A 16443-nucleotide genomic window follows, 5' to 3' on the forward strand; every position below is an offset into this window, starting at 1 on the left:
TCTGACACCTCACCGTGCGTTCGGTGGTCGGGGCGAGGCATCCTCTGCGCGGGAAGAAACGTTTTTATTTCCCAGGAAATCCCGCGGAGGTGGGATGGGTCATCTGCACAGTGGCAAACATTTTCAAATCCAGGGAGAGAATCCGCTTGGAGCCTCCCGGGTGAGAAGCGGGGCTGCCGGGCTGTCCCCGTGTGAAGCGGCGGCGGGAGGCGGGGAGGGGAGGGGAGAGAAGGAGGGCCGGTGCCCCGTGGCTGCGGGAGACCGCCAGAGGTGCCGGCGCCGGCCGGGGGCGCGGGCAGCCGCAGGCAGGGAGCTGGGCACGGAGCTGGGCAGGGAGCTGGGCACGGAGCTGGGCAGGGAGCTGGGCACGGAGCTGGGCAAGGGCTCCCGGCACCGCCCCGCCGCTCCTGCCATAGCCCGAGCAAAGTTTGGGGCGCTTCTTCCCCCCGCTTTAACGACCTACGCGCCATCGCCGCCTGGACCCTTGCGAACGAGTTGCGCCTTTGCTGCCTACAAAAGCCTTCCTCCCGCCGCGCGTAAGTAGAGCGCCCTGGGCTGCGCCGCTCGGCTCCGGGCAGGGACTCGCCGCCCGGCACAGGGGACACGGCCGCGACACGGCCTCTGCCCGCTCGCCGTGTCCCCCGGCCGTGGGATGGGCGCCAGGGAAGGGCAGGGCGGGGCCGAGCCTGCTCATGCTGCTGAGGAGGAGTGGTGGCAGGGGCCCTGCTGCTCTGAGTGCCTTGCTGAGGGACCCCGATGCGATGTGCCTCTGCTCCTGCCCCTCCGAGGGGACTGTCTGCCCGCAGCGGCGCTCGCCGCTGGGACGGTAACTGAGCCTCGTGTGACAGGGAGAAGTGTCCAAACCGCACCAAGTACCTCAGGAGATGCAGTGGAGGACAAAGCAGCAAATGTTTATATCCAGGATTGTTGTGTAGGGGCGTGTAGTATCTTCCTTAAAAGTTGCTGCTAACATGTGAACGTTGATGTGCATTTCAAGTCAGTTTTGTACTCCGAGTAAAGTTAAGTCTTAAATATAAAGTAGAGCCAGAATTTCTTTCACCGTTGTAAGTGGGTGAAATGGTGGAGAGAATACACAGAATTATGGAGTTTGCAAGCGTAACCCAAGATGGTTCCGCGGTTCCTTGAGGTGAGCTCTGAGTTATCTGGCCCATGCAAACTCTTTCTGCTGGTAGTGGGGAAGATGGCCAGGTGGCCTCCCTGCATTGACCAGACTTTTACCTCACTCTGTTCACATCTTTGGTCTGAGAGTTATTGAAACGTGCCAGTTACTCCCTTGTTCACTTAGGACTCGTGAGTGATACCAAGTATTGAGATGAATAAATATTCTTTGGAAGGTATGAAGCTTGATTAAGTAAAACTTTGCCAATGGTATAAGCAAAAATATTTGTTTCATTTGTGTCTTTTTTTTCCTGTAGGCAAAACGTATTTGGGTTCATTGCTGACTCGCTGAAGAAATCATATAAGCCTAGCATGTTACTAGGAATCCTTAGTGTGTTAGGTCTTTAAGACACTGACATAGATATGAAGAATGAATTGAGCTGAGTAGCCAGAGATACTAGAGGTATTTAGCTTTAAATTTACCTTTAAGGTGAATTTAAAGGGAAATGAGAGAATCCTACTGGAATATTTTAGAATTAAACTTAAAAAAATTTCAATGGTTTCCATAGTACAAAGGTGTACTTGAAGAAGTTTGAACAGGATCTCCCTTGCAGTTACTTTAACTTGCCTGAAGTCCTCTCAGATGGATACTCAAACGTTGGAGTTTCTGCTTCTCTGTAGTGAAAAAGGGTCTTGAGTCTTTGAATGACAGAAAGGCTCATCTTTCCCTTGTATATGTGGGGAGGGGGGCGGGCCACTCCTTACTGTGCAGTTTTTAGATCTGTGTGGCTGATGGTACGTGGGCACCTGACAGCTCTCTCTCATTCATGCTTCACTCGCTCGGGATGTAGGACTGTTGCCCTCATGCTCAACGCCTGTTCCGCAGTCCCCCGGTAGCTCCACACCCTTCACACCTTCCAGCTTTACTGGTGAGTCTCTGTCTTTTCATTCCAATGTAGAGCTCTAAGATGGCATTTGAGAATCCTGGGGGAGAAAAGGGGTTGCTTTTAGTTCCCGTTTTTCTCCTGCGGCTAATGAATCAGGGCAGGGGTTTGTTCCACCAGGGAACAGAGGAGTTTAACAGGTGGGCAGTAGCTCCTCCTGGGCTCAGCCCTGCACTCCTCACACTTTTCCTTTACTCAGGCCAAACTTTCACTCAGGGGTCAAGTGGAGGCAAGAAGAAGTCAAAAGAAGTTTTGCCTGGGATTTAAGGAGGAGGCTCCATAGCAGTAAAGTAAGTTCAAGGTAATAACAAGATCAGTTAAGGAATTAATTTTTAACAAGTGTTTAAAATACAATGAGAGTGGTGATCAATGTGTCTGAACGTATGACACTGTGAGCATGAAGAAAGGTATTTTTCAAACCCTCATTTAAACAATTTTATATAATGAACTGTGAGACCTCTGTTGAGATTTATGAAACACTCACCATTGTGTTTCATATGTATGCACATGGCCAAATCCAATTATGTTTCACTGGAAATTAGTGTAGCTCATATGCCAGCTTGTCTGGAATGACACGGTCATGCTGCAGACTTTTTGCAGGATGACTGCTTTTGTTGATTTAAATTAGCAGAGTTAAGAATCTGATAGTAATGGAGATGCCTGATTTTGTGGTGTAAAAATAAATTAAATATTGTAAGTTGTTTTAATGGCTTTTTTGTCATACTGCTTTGTAAAATAGCTAATATTTTAGCTATTTTACAAAGCTAATTTGTAGCTAATTTTGAAGAAAAAATCCAGATCCCAAGCTTTTAGACTGCCACAAGAAATTAAAGGAAATATGGGTTGAATTTAAGAAATTGTATTCAGACAAGGATATCTGTTACGTTTCTAAATAATTGTTGTGGGACATTTTTTGGATACACCAATATAATGAAATCATAGATACATCAGGTTTTATGGTGGTAATGTATGTAACACAGCTGTGTACTTAGTTGTGTGCACGTGTATATAAATACATAAACACACGTTTGAGTTAAATTATAAATAATAAAATGTCAAATTTTGAGCACCTGATGCATAGTGATGAACCTTTTTGGTGATATCATCAGAAATAAAAATAACTGGCAAGTTTATAGATGTCACATTGTAATTATTCCTCTCCTGTAGAGGGATAGATATGACATTGCAGGGTCTAAAATTTGTTTTCTCTTGCTTGTTCTCTTTGTCACATGCAAAGTGTGTTTATGCATGTACTAAACTAGTAATTAGTAACACAACATTGATTCTTAAATGCCATGCCAATTTTTATGAATGTCCATTTCTCAGTGTTGATCACAGAGGAATGATTTTCTAAGTGAACCAAATAATACAAGACTCCCACTTCTTATTAAATGATACGAAGTTTCATGAAGTCCTTGCTTTTCATACTGTTGAATTAGATTGTTTTCTGAGACAGATTCTCTGACATTCCCTAGTGGGTATTCACGGACATTATGAAATACAGATAAAGATGTTTCTTTTCTTAATCTGCATTTTTTTCCAAGCACAAAAAGAAAAAATGTCTCACAATCTATATTGAAGATTAGGTCATAACAGTTGCCTGTCTCTGTACTTCAGCAGCACTGAAAGTAATACTATACAGTTGAAGTTTATGTAATACTACAAAAGCAAGCTTGGGATTGTTCTCAGCTAAAATATTGAATTGTGGCTATTTAAATTTAAATACAGGTATTGTTGAACTTAATGTTAAAAAATCAAATAATCTGTGAGCTTTGTGGACCTTCTGGTTTCGTTTAATGTAAAGTAATCATTATTTGTATCAAGGCACCCCATTACAATTGTTGGTGTGATTTTTTTTAATGAGTTATATTGGCTTTAAGAATTGCTCACTGAAAAATGTAGTGACATTGAAGAAAGACACAGGACCTGGATTTCTGGGAACTCTTCAGCCAGTGGAGATATGAAACTTTGTATTGCCCTTGGAAATTATGTCCTTCAAGTATTTATGTACTATGGACAAGACATGTTTCTGGTGAAGGCGACAGTTGCTGCAATTCATGCTGAGATGTACACTGAGGGTTTTTATCTTTGTGCAGTTAAGGTGCTCTGAAGTATCTGCTCACAGCTTAAACACTTTCTCTTTGTATGCAGGACGAATTTGCACACTCTGATACACAGAAATAAATATTTTAACTAATGTAAGCATTAGAATAGCTTTTTTATGTGTATCCTTTGAGAAGTGCATTGTGTTGTGTCTTTGGTGTCCTGAATTACCTCAGCCTGGGCATTGCTGGTCTGTAGTAAAAAGAAAAATATTCGGGAGTAGTATTACTGAATGGAGAATGATTAAGAATAAGTTAGATGGTTATATTATTTGTCATCTTTAAGTTTTACAAATTGTTATTGTTTTTCTGCTAGTTACTAGATAAATTTTCAGAAAAGCACAAAATATCCTGTGTTCATTGTAGCCATCATTGCCTGTTGATCTCTGTAGGAGATGCACAGCAGTTTGCCTGTAGGGGGAAAAAATTGATACCTGTGTTCATCTTACAAGTGCAGGGCTTGCAATTTTTCAGAAGGGCAGACCAACTTCATTTTTTTATGCAACAGAAGGTAATATCTGTCTTTATAAAAAACAGTGAATGGACTTTTTGCCACTGGACACAAGGGTAATCACAGCCATGCTGAAAATGGGACATGAGTGATGAATTCAAGAAGATTTAATGGGCTAACTTGTTGCTGGTTAATAAACTTTCTACTACAAGTATTAGTAACAAAAGAGCAAACTGTAACTTTGACTGCTCATTACCTGAGCTGCCTATTTTGTTTGATCTGTATGGAAAATAAAGAATGAGGCAGAGAGTTTTGAACTGAGAGGCACAGAATAATGTAAAGAATAGCTGAGAAAGGGAATACTGAACTTGGGTTTATGCTAAACTTCTTTAATCCATCAAACATCACATTATACATTTTGCTTTTTCTACATTTTTCCATTCAAAATGAGAACATGCCCAAACAACAGTTTCATTTTGTTCAAAGCTGGCACTAAACTGGGATATCTTGAAATGGTTAAAAAAAAACCAAACCCAAAATTAGTTCATTATTCCCTTAAAAATTATTATTTGTCAAGATTAAAATTACTTCACGATCCAAAATATTTTAAACCTTACAAAATTAAGATTGATGATTAAATTTTAAAATCATATAAGCATATTATATTAAGACTATAAAAATACTATACCTAAATTTATTCAGCTTTGGTCTACTGTTTTAAGAGGAGAAAAAATACATTCTTCAAAAAGAATCTGAATATACTAGAAAAAAAATTTCAGGAAGGGATCATATGTACACGAAATCAGTATTTTGCTGTCAGTATCATTATTTGCAGCTTATTGTGTTATGCTGGAAAAAGAATTCACTTATATTAAAGGGACTGTGTTTTCACAGAATATCAAAGATGTATTTTCAAGGGGAGTTTTTGTTAAATTAACTTAGTGTGATAAAAAACAAATTAGTGTTCCAGGATCTACAAAACTGCAAAATACTAATGGGTGTGTTGTTGCTTTTTGTGTGAAATCATACTAGTCTGCAGTTAGAGGTATTTTCATTGCCTCACAGTAAAATCAAGTTATAAAAAAGTACCTTAAATAAATTTAATTTCTCTAATTGCCTTGACTAAAAGCCTGAAAGAAGTTCAGTACAGACTTCGGAAATACTTCTTTTGGAAGAACAGTGACATAATTTCTGAAAATTACACTAATATAATGAGAATTATATTAGTGGTGAATTCAGTGGTGAATTCCTAGCTGTAATGATGAACACCTTTTTTTTTTATTGGGAATTGTAAGACACCCAGCTGTTTGGATAAGAAGTATAAGAATAGTAAGGTGTAATTGTGTTATATTTAAAAAAATATTCTAAGATTTTTAAACAAGAAGATAATCACTTTTCTGATAGTGTTTTTTTCTTTTGTATGCAAATTGTTAAATCTGAATTCCAATTATGATGCAAGTATTTCTGGAGGTATTGAGGTTAACTGAAGATAATTTTTTTTAAATTTGTTTTCAGGGGAAGGCAGACATATAAAATACAAAAGTGAGTTGATTAGGAGAGTGAAAAGTACTTCTTAGATATATTCCAATATTCTAACATATAATCCAATTAGGAACAGGCCAAGGATAACAGAAGGGATGCCAGCAGATTTCTCTTGTTTCTCAATAGGAGGAAGCTTGTGAGGAATCTGATATTAAAAATAAAATCTTGCCATTTAAGTCTTTCCAAATCAGCAGTTGTGTCTCTACCTAGAACTGGACTTGGGAGACCCATCATACATGAATTGGTGGAAACTGCTGAGAATATATGCCAGTTGTTTGTCACAGAAGTAAGAGCAGAAGATGTAATTTTATTTTTTTTCCAAGAAGATGTTTGTACATAGTTGCTGAAGTGACCTTGAGTTTGATGTTTTGGTTTTTGTTTTGTTTGGGTTTTTTTGCTTTGTTTTAATAAATGTTGCAGTAGGTATGGTTCAGTAACAGTAACTGCCAGGACAGTAGGGGAAATGGCATAGAAACCTTTTCATTATTCCTCTCAGAATTTCTCATTCTTCCCAATATTTCAAGTTGTTAAAGTATTTCTGGTTTTCTTTTTTTTAGAAATAAACAAATTCAAACTGACTAGGCTTTGAGCACATGCTTGTTGAGTTGCACACATTCCAAAATTGAACTGTAAATTCCATAGGTTTTGAGTAATTATTTTTCTGTGTTTGTACAGTTCAAAAATAGCAGAGACCTAGGACATTACTAACTTCCTGAATGTTGGAATAAATAAATTCTGATAACAATAAAATTATTAGAGTTAGGCAAACATTGTATCACACTCTTGATACAAGCACAGTTGCATTATTAGTAGGATTATTTTGTTCAATTGATCTGATTTCTGCCTGTTCTTTTCTAAATGTAGGCAGGAGTAGGTAGAGCCATCTTAGATAGAGAACACAGAAATAATGTTTTTTAAAATACTTAAATGTTGTAGAAATTCTAACTTATGAATCCTTCTTGCCAGTTGTGTATAGGCACTTAAGCCTGTATGGGATCCGTGAGAGCACGAAACATCTTCCTTCTGGGCTTCCCAAAGCCCATGGTTGCATGGTCACAGGGTTATTGTATTCGTAATGTATATGTGCAATATTCTGCAAAAGCAAGTGCCCTTGAGAAATATAATTTGTTGGGATCAATCTGTTCCGCCCCAGCATTGTGTTATTCTGAGATATTTTAACATTGCTCTAATTGCTCTAATGTTCTTGTTGTAGGTTAGAAATCTGAAGCAATGGGTGACTGGAGCTTTCTGGGGAGACTGTTAGAGAATGCGCAGGAGCACTCCACAGTTATTGGCAAGGTTTGGCTGACGGTACTGTTTATCTTCAGGATCCTGGTGCTGGGGGCTGCTGCTGAGGAGGTCTGGGGAGACGAGCAGTCGGACTTTACATGCAACACTCAGCAACCTGGTTGCGAAAATGTTTGCTATGACAAAGCCTTCCCCATTTCTCACATCCGCTTCTGGGTGCTGCAGATCATTTTTGTCTCCACCCCAACCCTCATCTACCTGGGCCATGTCCTGCACATTGTACGCATGGAGGAGAAGAGGAAAGAGAAAGAAGAGCTGAAAAAGAAGGGAAGTGGCAAAGATGGCAACTACCCAGTAGCAGCCGCAGCATCTGGCAGTGGTGGTGGAGGAGGTAACAATAACATCAAAGACACTGTTGGCAAGAGGGGGAAGGAGAAGCCCCCGATCCGCGATGAACGTGGTAGAATCCGTATGGGGGGTGCCTTGCTCCGTACCTATGTCTTCAATATCATATTCAAGACACTGTTCGAGGTGGGCTTCATCGTGGGCCAGTACTTCCTATATGGCTTTGAGCTAAAGCCGGTCTACCAGTGCAGCCGCTCACCTTGTCCACACACTGTGGACTGCTTCATCTCGAGGCCCACTGAGAAGACCATCTTCATCATCTTCATGTTGGTGGTGGCCTCAGTGTCCCTGTTGCTGAACATGCTTGAAATATATCACTTGGGGTGGAAGAAACTGAAGCAGGGCATGACAAGCCAGTACATCCTTGAGATGCCTGTCGCAACAATGACGCCAGTTATGGTAACAGGGGAGTCCAAACCTGTTTCCCTGCCGCCACCAGCACCACCCGTGGTGGTCACGACTGCCACGCCGGCCCCTGTTCTGCCTGACACGCGCGCCGTCACACCACTGCTGGCCCCAGTGTCCATGGCATCGTACTATGCCACAGCTGCTCCAAGACCACGGCCCCCCTCCAACACAACGTCCATGGCAAGCTACCCTGCTGCTCCACAAGTTCCTGAGGAAAGGCACCGTGCTGTGACTCCCACGCCCATCTCCACTCCCATCACCATCCCGACTCCCATCCCCACGCCCACGCCAGCCATCATCAACTACTTCAACAGCAGCAGCCGTGCCCTCACGTCCGAGCAGAACTGGGCCAACATGGCAGCTGAGCAGCAGGGGAAAGTTTCCTCCAGCTCAGCAGGCTCCTCCACCCCCAGCAGCGTCCGGCATCCCCTTCCCGAGCAGGAAGAGCCACTGGAGCAGCTACTCCCACCCCCGGCTGTGCTGCCCATTGCTGCAGCCAACAGCGGCAGCAGCACCAGCCTGAGCGGGGCGAGCGGCAGCAAGTGGGATGTGGAGGGCGAGGTGGAGCTGTCGGGGGCACGGCCTGTGTCGGCCGCCTGCACCACGGTGGAGATGCACGAGCCACCGCTGCTCGTAGACACGCGGCGCTTGAGCAGGGCCAGTAAGTCGAGCAGCTGCAGAGCCCGGTCAGACGACCTGGCCGTGTAGGGCGGTCAGCCCTGCTCAGGGGAGCAGGAGGTGGAAGGCGGAGTGGGCAGGGGAGCTGCCCGGGGAGGCCAGGCCTGGCGTGGGTGAGAAGGCCTGGGCTTCAAACTTAGACGCTTGCTGTTTTTGCACTCTGTGAGTTGTAGTGGGGAAAATTATCAACATTTTCTAATAGGTCAGGGGTGACCGAAGCGCAGCCCGTGGGCCAGGGGACCAGTCCCACTTTCCTTCATGTTCGTGGCAGATCCCTCAAGGGCACCTGTAGGGGAGGCCTGCACAGGTGACAGGTGGCGATGGTAGCTGGCCATGTGCCCTGAGGCTGACTTGCATCCGAGAAAAGAGCTAATATCCCTAGTGCCCATGCACTTGGCTGTCATCTCCCTCTTGCCCTTGCCTTCACTTCCACCCTTTTTCACAGAAGCTCTACATGAGCAGATTCAATGACTTACATTCTTCCTCTTAAATCTTACGCAGCCCTATGGCAAACATCAGGGTGGCACATTGCCTGTTGGCACCTGCTGTCTCTATGGACCAACTTGCCATATTAAAGGTAACTCAGTTTCTTCCATATAGCGTGACTTAATGAACCTTTTGTGCTCATGGCAAGTCACCAATGTGGTCCTTGGCCAGGCAAAGTTTAGGGAACCCCTGGAATAGATTTTTGAGGTTCTTCTTTCCATATTTTTTTTTTTACTCTTGACCTGTTAGGAAGTGTTCGGTTTGACCTTCTATCCAGTGTTTGCCGACCATGATCACACCATGTTTATAAGCCTGCAAATATGTTTGAGCATGTTTGATTATAATTTCAGCTGACTTCTAAAATTGCTTACAGGAGGACAGGAATTTAAACCACACCTCAGAAATTATTACACAGAACAATTTCTCTTCAGAAAGCAAGGATTATGATTTCAATACACTGTGGCCCCGTACATTGCCCATGGACAAAAAATTAGGATAAAGTACAGCTCCGCATTTTAGACTATTACATACCAGCTTAAGTTTGTTGGAAAAATGCTTTTTAGAAGTAAACTTGAGTGCTTATTTTTAAGTATTTGAACATTTTGAGAGTAATCTGTAGGTTTAAAGTTATTTGACTGTGTACTTTATAATTTTAGTTTGATCTTTGACCTTACAAGAAAATGTAAGAGGAAAGAAACTTACTAATGGTGAAATCCCCAAAGCAACATTATTTCCTGCTGTGTTCTACCCTTTAATGTCAATGTGTAGTGTCTTCAGGTCAGTGAATACAGATTTAGATCATACTGTATTGCAGAAAAGGTGGCTAAAATCTCTGGGCAACATGGGGGCTGAAGAGTCTATTCTGATCCCACTGAAGTCACTTGCAGAATTTCCATTCAATTTAAAAAGGAGCAAGATTTGGGAATGGATCTTGCAGGCCTTGTTCAAGCAAAACTAACATTCACATAAAGTTTTGGGAGGCAGAAGAAATTTGGATTTTGGGCCTTGGAAAAGACTCCTGCTTTTGAAAAAGAGTGTGTTTCCCTTAAAAATGGATGAAGGAAAGTACTAGGTATTGTTTTCTAAGATGCAGCTTTCCTTACAAGGAGCTCTGACCTTTATTCCTTCATTAACAAGACGTTAGTCAGAATTCTGCATGCCTGATAAGGCTTGGGAGAGTTTCAGTACAAAAAGGAATACAGAATTAGGCCCAACTTCTGTTCTAAGCAAAATCCAAAAGAACCGAAGCTTGGAGTCGGTCCTGCTGCTGCTATGAATGGGAAGTACTGGAAGAGGAAAAGAGCAATCAAACACACTGGGATAGCCGTTTGCATCTTCAAAGAATTTGGCCTGGCAGTGTAGTCCTTAGTTAGGCAAAGCAGGGTCACCCTGTAGCAAGTAGTTAACATTGCCAGTTATTTCTGCTGTTACATGTTCTCCTGAGTGTGCTTATTTTATTCAACAGTCAAAATAAATTCCCACCACTCAAGTTTAAACATATTTACTGCTTTCTGAGTAGTCACAAAGAGCTTCTCATGGTCAGAAGCCCTGTTCTGCAACCTTTGGGCATGTTGCCTCATGACTTCCTTGTCCTGCTTGTGTTGAACCAGGTGAAAAGTCCTTCTGCTGCCATGGATCTTAGGGGCAGGCACTGCGTTAAAAGTCAATGTGTAGTAGTACAATAAAGATATTTATTATTAGCTATTCAGCTTCAGGCATGCTCTCATGAATTTTCTGTGTTATAAGCCATAAAAACCCTTTCTGCAAGAAAGCTAAAAGCCAAGTTCTGCTTTCTATTGTACCCATGCAACTATGCTGAACTTAGACTAAAGTTGATGAAGTTGCCTAGATGTAAATGAAGGCAGAGATTAAAATTCAACATTTTTTGATTTACTAGCATCTATAGTAGCAGTTTTGTAAGTTTTGATAAATGCCAGTTAACTGCATTGCTGAAAGAATGCAATATGCATCCCTGTATTTTAGTACATCAGAGTTTATGGGCTCCATTTTCCTTTGTTCTATGCTTCTGAAGAATGAAGTCAAAGTCTTTTTGGAGTGTATTTATATAAACCTGACCAACTGGAATGTGTGCTTTTTTATATCAGTTCCTGAGAGCAAAACTGATGTTGTTTGATGGGGCTCTGCATCTTGCGGCCCTTACTTTAGTACAACCTTCACAGAGTGTGTCCTGCAGGATTGCATCCATACTGTATATAAAAAATAGTAACAGAGATAGATTTAACTTAGGATCAACTGAGATCTAGTCTGACCTTTTTAAGTTAATGTGTGTGGTTAGACCTGCAGAAAGTTCAGATGCTTTTGTGGAATATGTGGTATTTTCAGCCAGAGTAACTACTGGAAAGCTCTAAAAGATGATTTTTCCTGTTAGGTGAAGCTCGGGGGGAGAAATGTAACTCTATTGCAACCCCCAAGAGAAGTCTGAGAGAGCAGCCTCTGCATCCAGGCAGTCCTGGTCTGAGAAAGCAAAGCTACAACTCACAGGTTGCGCTTTTAAGATCAGCTTAAGTTCCATCACGTAACTATGCAGCGTCAAGCCTCTTCATTACCTACAGTTTCATTTGGAGTCCAGTAACTGTTTCTTCATTTAAGCCCAGGTAACTGTTTTCGCAGAACTCCTCCTTAGTGTTTACAACTGCTTGTAGTTGCTGCATCACATCTGGATTCAGATTTGTTGAAAGAAAAATCTTTTTTGGTGTGGCCGATTTTGAGCACTTTTATATTTACTCATGAATAATCACTGAGTTCAACATCCTATGAGTCAAGTGCTGAATTCTGTGCAGAATTCCACAGTTCTAGAAAATATGTACAAGCACCCACTGACTAGCAGAAAAGAGTCTGTTGGTGAAAATCATCTGCTAATTTTCAAGTCGCTGACTTTCACATCAATTAATTACAAAGTTTCATGGGAACTGGTAGCAAGTGATAACCTGATTTAGCCCAATCATAGGGGCTGTTCAAGTAGGACCTCAGGTGCACAGCTACGATGAAACCTGTAGGTAAGTTATCACAAAAGCAGAAGTCAGAACAGAATCATGCCTGATATTAAGCAGACTGAAAAAACCCCACTAATTTTTGCTCTTTGAGTAGAATAATTGTGGGAAAACTTGTTCTCTCTCTTACTTGAAGTTAAAAAAATATGCTGAGGTAAACTATGGAAAAGAAAACTGAAAAAAAAAGATACTCTTTGAACAAGTTACCAGGTGTATGATGTACTACTCTTTTTGCAATATATTTGTCATTCAACAAGGCACTTAGAGCTAATTAAATGTCTGACATTTTGCAGCTCTTAAGATTATTTTCTGGTATGAACACATAGTGTAGGATCAGTAAAATAATAAAAGCAAGCTTTAAATATCAAATCACTATTTAGGTCCTTTTTTGATTAGGCATGGGACCACCTCCTCAGCTGCTACAAACTGTTGTATTCCACTGAGTTCATGTGGGTGACAGCAGTCTGCAGGAGCAGAGTGTTGAGCCCCCAGGTCTTTTTGTTTTACACAGACACTAACACCATGGATTTGAACAGGCTGGGTTTTTTTTTTTAATTCCAAATGTTTTACTTTGATTTTTCTTGTGAAAAGTGTGCTCTTGTAATTTTGATTTTCTGAAGTTTACATTCAGTTTTTGATTTCAGATTGCACATTTGGATGAAATAAACTGCTTTCTAAGTTTACATTTGTTTAAGAAGTAAATGAATGACTCTGCCAATGTGTTAAACATAAGAGAGTGTGTCTTACTATAACACAAGAACTCTTCAGACATAAGGCAGTACCATTAAATTTAACCTGATCACTGATCCACAGTATCAGCTTTCTCTGTATAATTAAAATATGGGTATTGGATATATAGGGAGCACACCATGGAAAAAAATATTTTTCATCATGAACTTAATTACTACCAAATAAACTAAGGCTCTTATTGTTCATATGCCTTCCTGTGTGTTTAGAGCTTCAATGACAAAAACTAACTGTGACATATGTCCTTTACAAGCTAAATTTACAGCCTGGTTTAAAATTCCAAAGTGCTTCTGGATAAACATTGCACTGTTACACCGTAGAAGATTTTTTTAAAAATAAACATTTTGCTTTCTAGGCAAAAATATGGTTCTGAGCCTGCAAATACAATTTCATGCAAGTTATTTTAACTTTTGCAAATAAGACCGTTAAAGGCAGTGGGACTATTCAAATAAACTGAAAACACTGATGTGATAAAGTAATGTGGATTTGCATTTTAAGTTTGCTGTAAGATGTCAATCTAATTCTAGAGTTTTTGGTTCTTGAAGAGTTATGCAAGATGTGTGAGCATATTTTAAGGTGGAGAATACATTGCTATTTGCATTGCCACTGTTTCTCACAGTTAAAGGCTTCTAAAGCATAAGAAAGCTAACTCAGACCTTTCTTGTTGCTTTCTGGATGTTTGTCTTTTACATGACAGAATCTGACAACAAACATAACAAGTCTTCCAGGCAGTCAGGAACTTGTACTAACAATAAAACCAGCAAACAGTTAAAAGTACTGTCTTCAAAGAAGTGCCTTGTATATTAAATTCTGTAAGAAGCAAGTTGATGTAAACGTTAATTTACCTCATATGTTTACAAAATTGTGACTAAATAAACTTTTTGTACCACAGCATTGTCTCTTCTAGATTAAATTTTCACAGTTGTGTAGATGGTCTTTTAAAACACTAATGTGATGAAACAGTTAGCTCCCTCCCTATATTCACTTACACTGCTGCTTTCCTTCTTCATGTGAAATGCTCACTGAATTGCATCTCTTGGAAAACTGGATGCTGAAACCTGTCACCATGCAGAACTGCCTGTGGCTTCATAGGAAGTTCACAGTCCTGAAGACACATGGGATCAAGACCCACTTGAGCAGGTGCAAAGGTGAAATGCTGACTACCTTGACATGAATGGGAGGTCTGCTTCTGCCTTCCAGCAAACACAGGTTTCACTCTTGGCTCTTACTTTGACACAGGAGTGGCTGTTCATCTTGTGCAGTGCAGCATTGACAATGAGTCCTATCTTTTCCCCCAGTGCTGACTCACTAACTTTGATTTATCCATCTAGCTGCTGTGCCATGAGATTGTTACCTTTATATGCATGAAGGATTTTAGTGCAGGGAAAATGTGTCCTTACTGGAGATAATATGGGGTATGCACTGCATTTGAAATTTGCTGATCTGCCCCTTATAGGAAAGTTCAGTTTAGCATGCAGAAGTGTTACCCAATTCTGTACTGAAAATGTACAATGTACTAAAGGCTACTTAATCTAGACATTTTATAGTCCAGTGAAGAGGCCAGGGCCAGGTTTCTGAGAAGTTTTACTTGTGAAAAGCAGCAATGTGGGCAAGACTAAGTGTCTCCTCCAGAAGTGTTAAGTATGAAGGCTTTGTAAAATTTTATTTCATCTGCAGCACTCATATGGACCTGGCAGCTCAGAATAGTCTCTGCCCTGTAGTATTGAATGCTTCTATCTCATGAGATAACAGTCAAGTTGGTTTTGGGGGGGGGTTTTGTGCCTCCTTCTGCTCAGGCTATGCTATCTCTGCTTTACATTCTGTATCCATATGGTAAACTGGTAGACTTCGTTGTCTCTGATGACTGGGCAGGGGTAAAGCAAGCTGACAGGTGTATAATATGGGCAGTACTAAGATTGTACTTAGCAGTAATGAGCTAAGGAAGTGCATAAAGTGATATGGTAATACCAGCTGGTAAGTCACCTGCCTCTGACCAAGGGCACTTTTTGTTACAAATATATCTGCCATGCTTTCTGTTTAGATGCATATTCCACAATTTTGTCCCTTGAAGAACAGACAGAGTACTCCCAAGGGAGCTGAGAGCATCAGCTGGTGCAGACACGGCTCGGTCATGGACTTTCCCTCCCTTGGGACACAGCCACACTGCTGTCACGTTGCATCTACTGTCTAAAGAATTTCTGGCTGGAGTATGAGATACAAATGTTGCTACTCTTGGTCTCTGAGGGCCTTTGTGATGGTGTGAGTACCTTTTGCAGCCACATTGAGTGAGGTGGCTTCATGTGCTTCTGGAGAAAGAGTGAAAGTTGTGCCCTCATCCACAGCTGTGTCAGAGCATCTGAAGATTCTGATGATCATGAAAAGAGATGTACTGTGGGGGAACTCTCTGACCTGCTCCATTAAATTTCGAACAGTTGTGCTGAAAGCCAAATGAGCATTCCACACACCTCTGTACTGCTGCTGCTGTCCCCAGGGATTTGGCACAGGAACAATCAGCTGGGCTTTAGCAAGCATTTTCAATGTGACTGCACTAGGAATGGGCTTTAACCAACCACCAGTGTTTCCACACACTGTAGCTGGAATAGGAATGAAGACAATACACATTGCCTGTGAAGGAAACATGTCAGATAGAGAGATCTTAATAGGTCTGACATTTTGATCACTTTGGGCAACTGGATGGGCATGAAGTCTAATTGTCTTTGTGTCTATTTTTGGCAGACAATGGAGTTAGCGGATGCTTATCCAAACCCACAAAACTGAAGAGAGTCTTCTCATAAAGATGATCTAGGGAGACTGTTTTTCTTATAGTGTCACAGTCCAGGAAAACAGGGTGTTTGAGGAAATACACATTTTAGCATGTGCAGGTACGTGATACTATGCCAGAATTACAGGTATCATTAATTACTGTTAATGCATTAGTAGGGCAGTTGGATTGGACCAGCTGTTCTTCATTGTATAGAAGGATTTTTCGTTTTTAAAGAGCGATTAGTGGTACATAGCAACAAAATGCTTTCCTTCATGGGTAGTTACCTCCTCTTCTTTTTCATGCACTATGTGGTCTGTGTATCTTTGAGTCACCAGTGGTAGTACATTGTCTGTCAGAACTATTTCTAGTCCCTAGAGGAGGATCTTCAATGTGTGGGCTTTTGCCATACCTTGTTTTTAGGGCGACCCTCAGCACTTAGGACAGTGGCTACAGATGTGGTTGAGGTGCCTGCTGCCATGGAGAGTGATGAGCAGACTGACACCAAGGTCACAAAGAGCTGCCCAGGCTTGCTGTGTTT

At 41.5% G+C, this 16443-nt stretch overlaps 1 protein-coding gene across 3 annotated transcripts; it reads left to right on the forward strand.

Moving 5' to 3' along the window:
* Positions 1 to 248: 248 nt before the first annotated feature.
* Positions 249 to 14032, forward strand: GJA3 (gap junction protein alpha 3). Of its 3 annotated transcripts, XM_085063312.1 has the most exons (3): positions 249 to 536; positions 1971 to 2048; positions 7372 to 14032. In XM_085063312.1, exon 3 carries the CDS (start codon positions 7389 to 7391, stop codon positions 8925 to 8927), a length of 1539 nt encoding a protein of 512 aa, XP_084919438.1. In that variant the 5' UTR covers positions 249 to 536; positions 1971 to 2048; positions 7372 to 7388; the 3' UTR covers positions 8928 to 14032. The 3 variants fall into 3 exon arrangements, with proteins under 3 accessions (XP_084919438.1, XP_084919452.1, XP_084919445.1); XM_085063326.1 differs by lacking the exon at positions 1971 to 2048; XM_085063319.1 differs by lacking the exon at positions 249 to 536 and having other exon boundaries at positions 604 to 2048.
* The last annotated feature ends 2411 nt before the right edge of the window (positions 14033 to 16443 follow it).

Source organism: Lichenostomus cassidix, chromosome 1 (genome assembly GCF_008360975.1).
Source record: "Lichenostomus cassidix isolate B80296 chromosome 1, HeHo_3.0, whole genome shotgun sequence".
Classification (NCBI taxonomy): Eukaryota; Metazoa; Chordata; class Aves; order Passeriformes; family Meliphagidae; genus Lichenostomus; species Lichenostomus cassidix.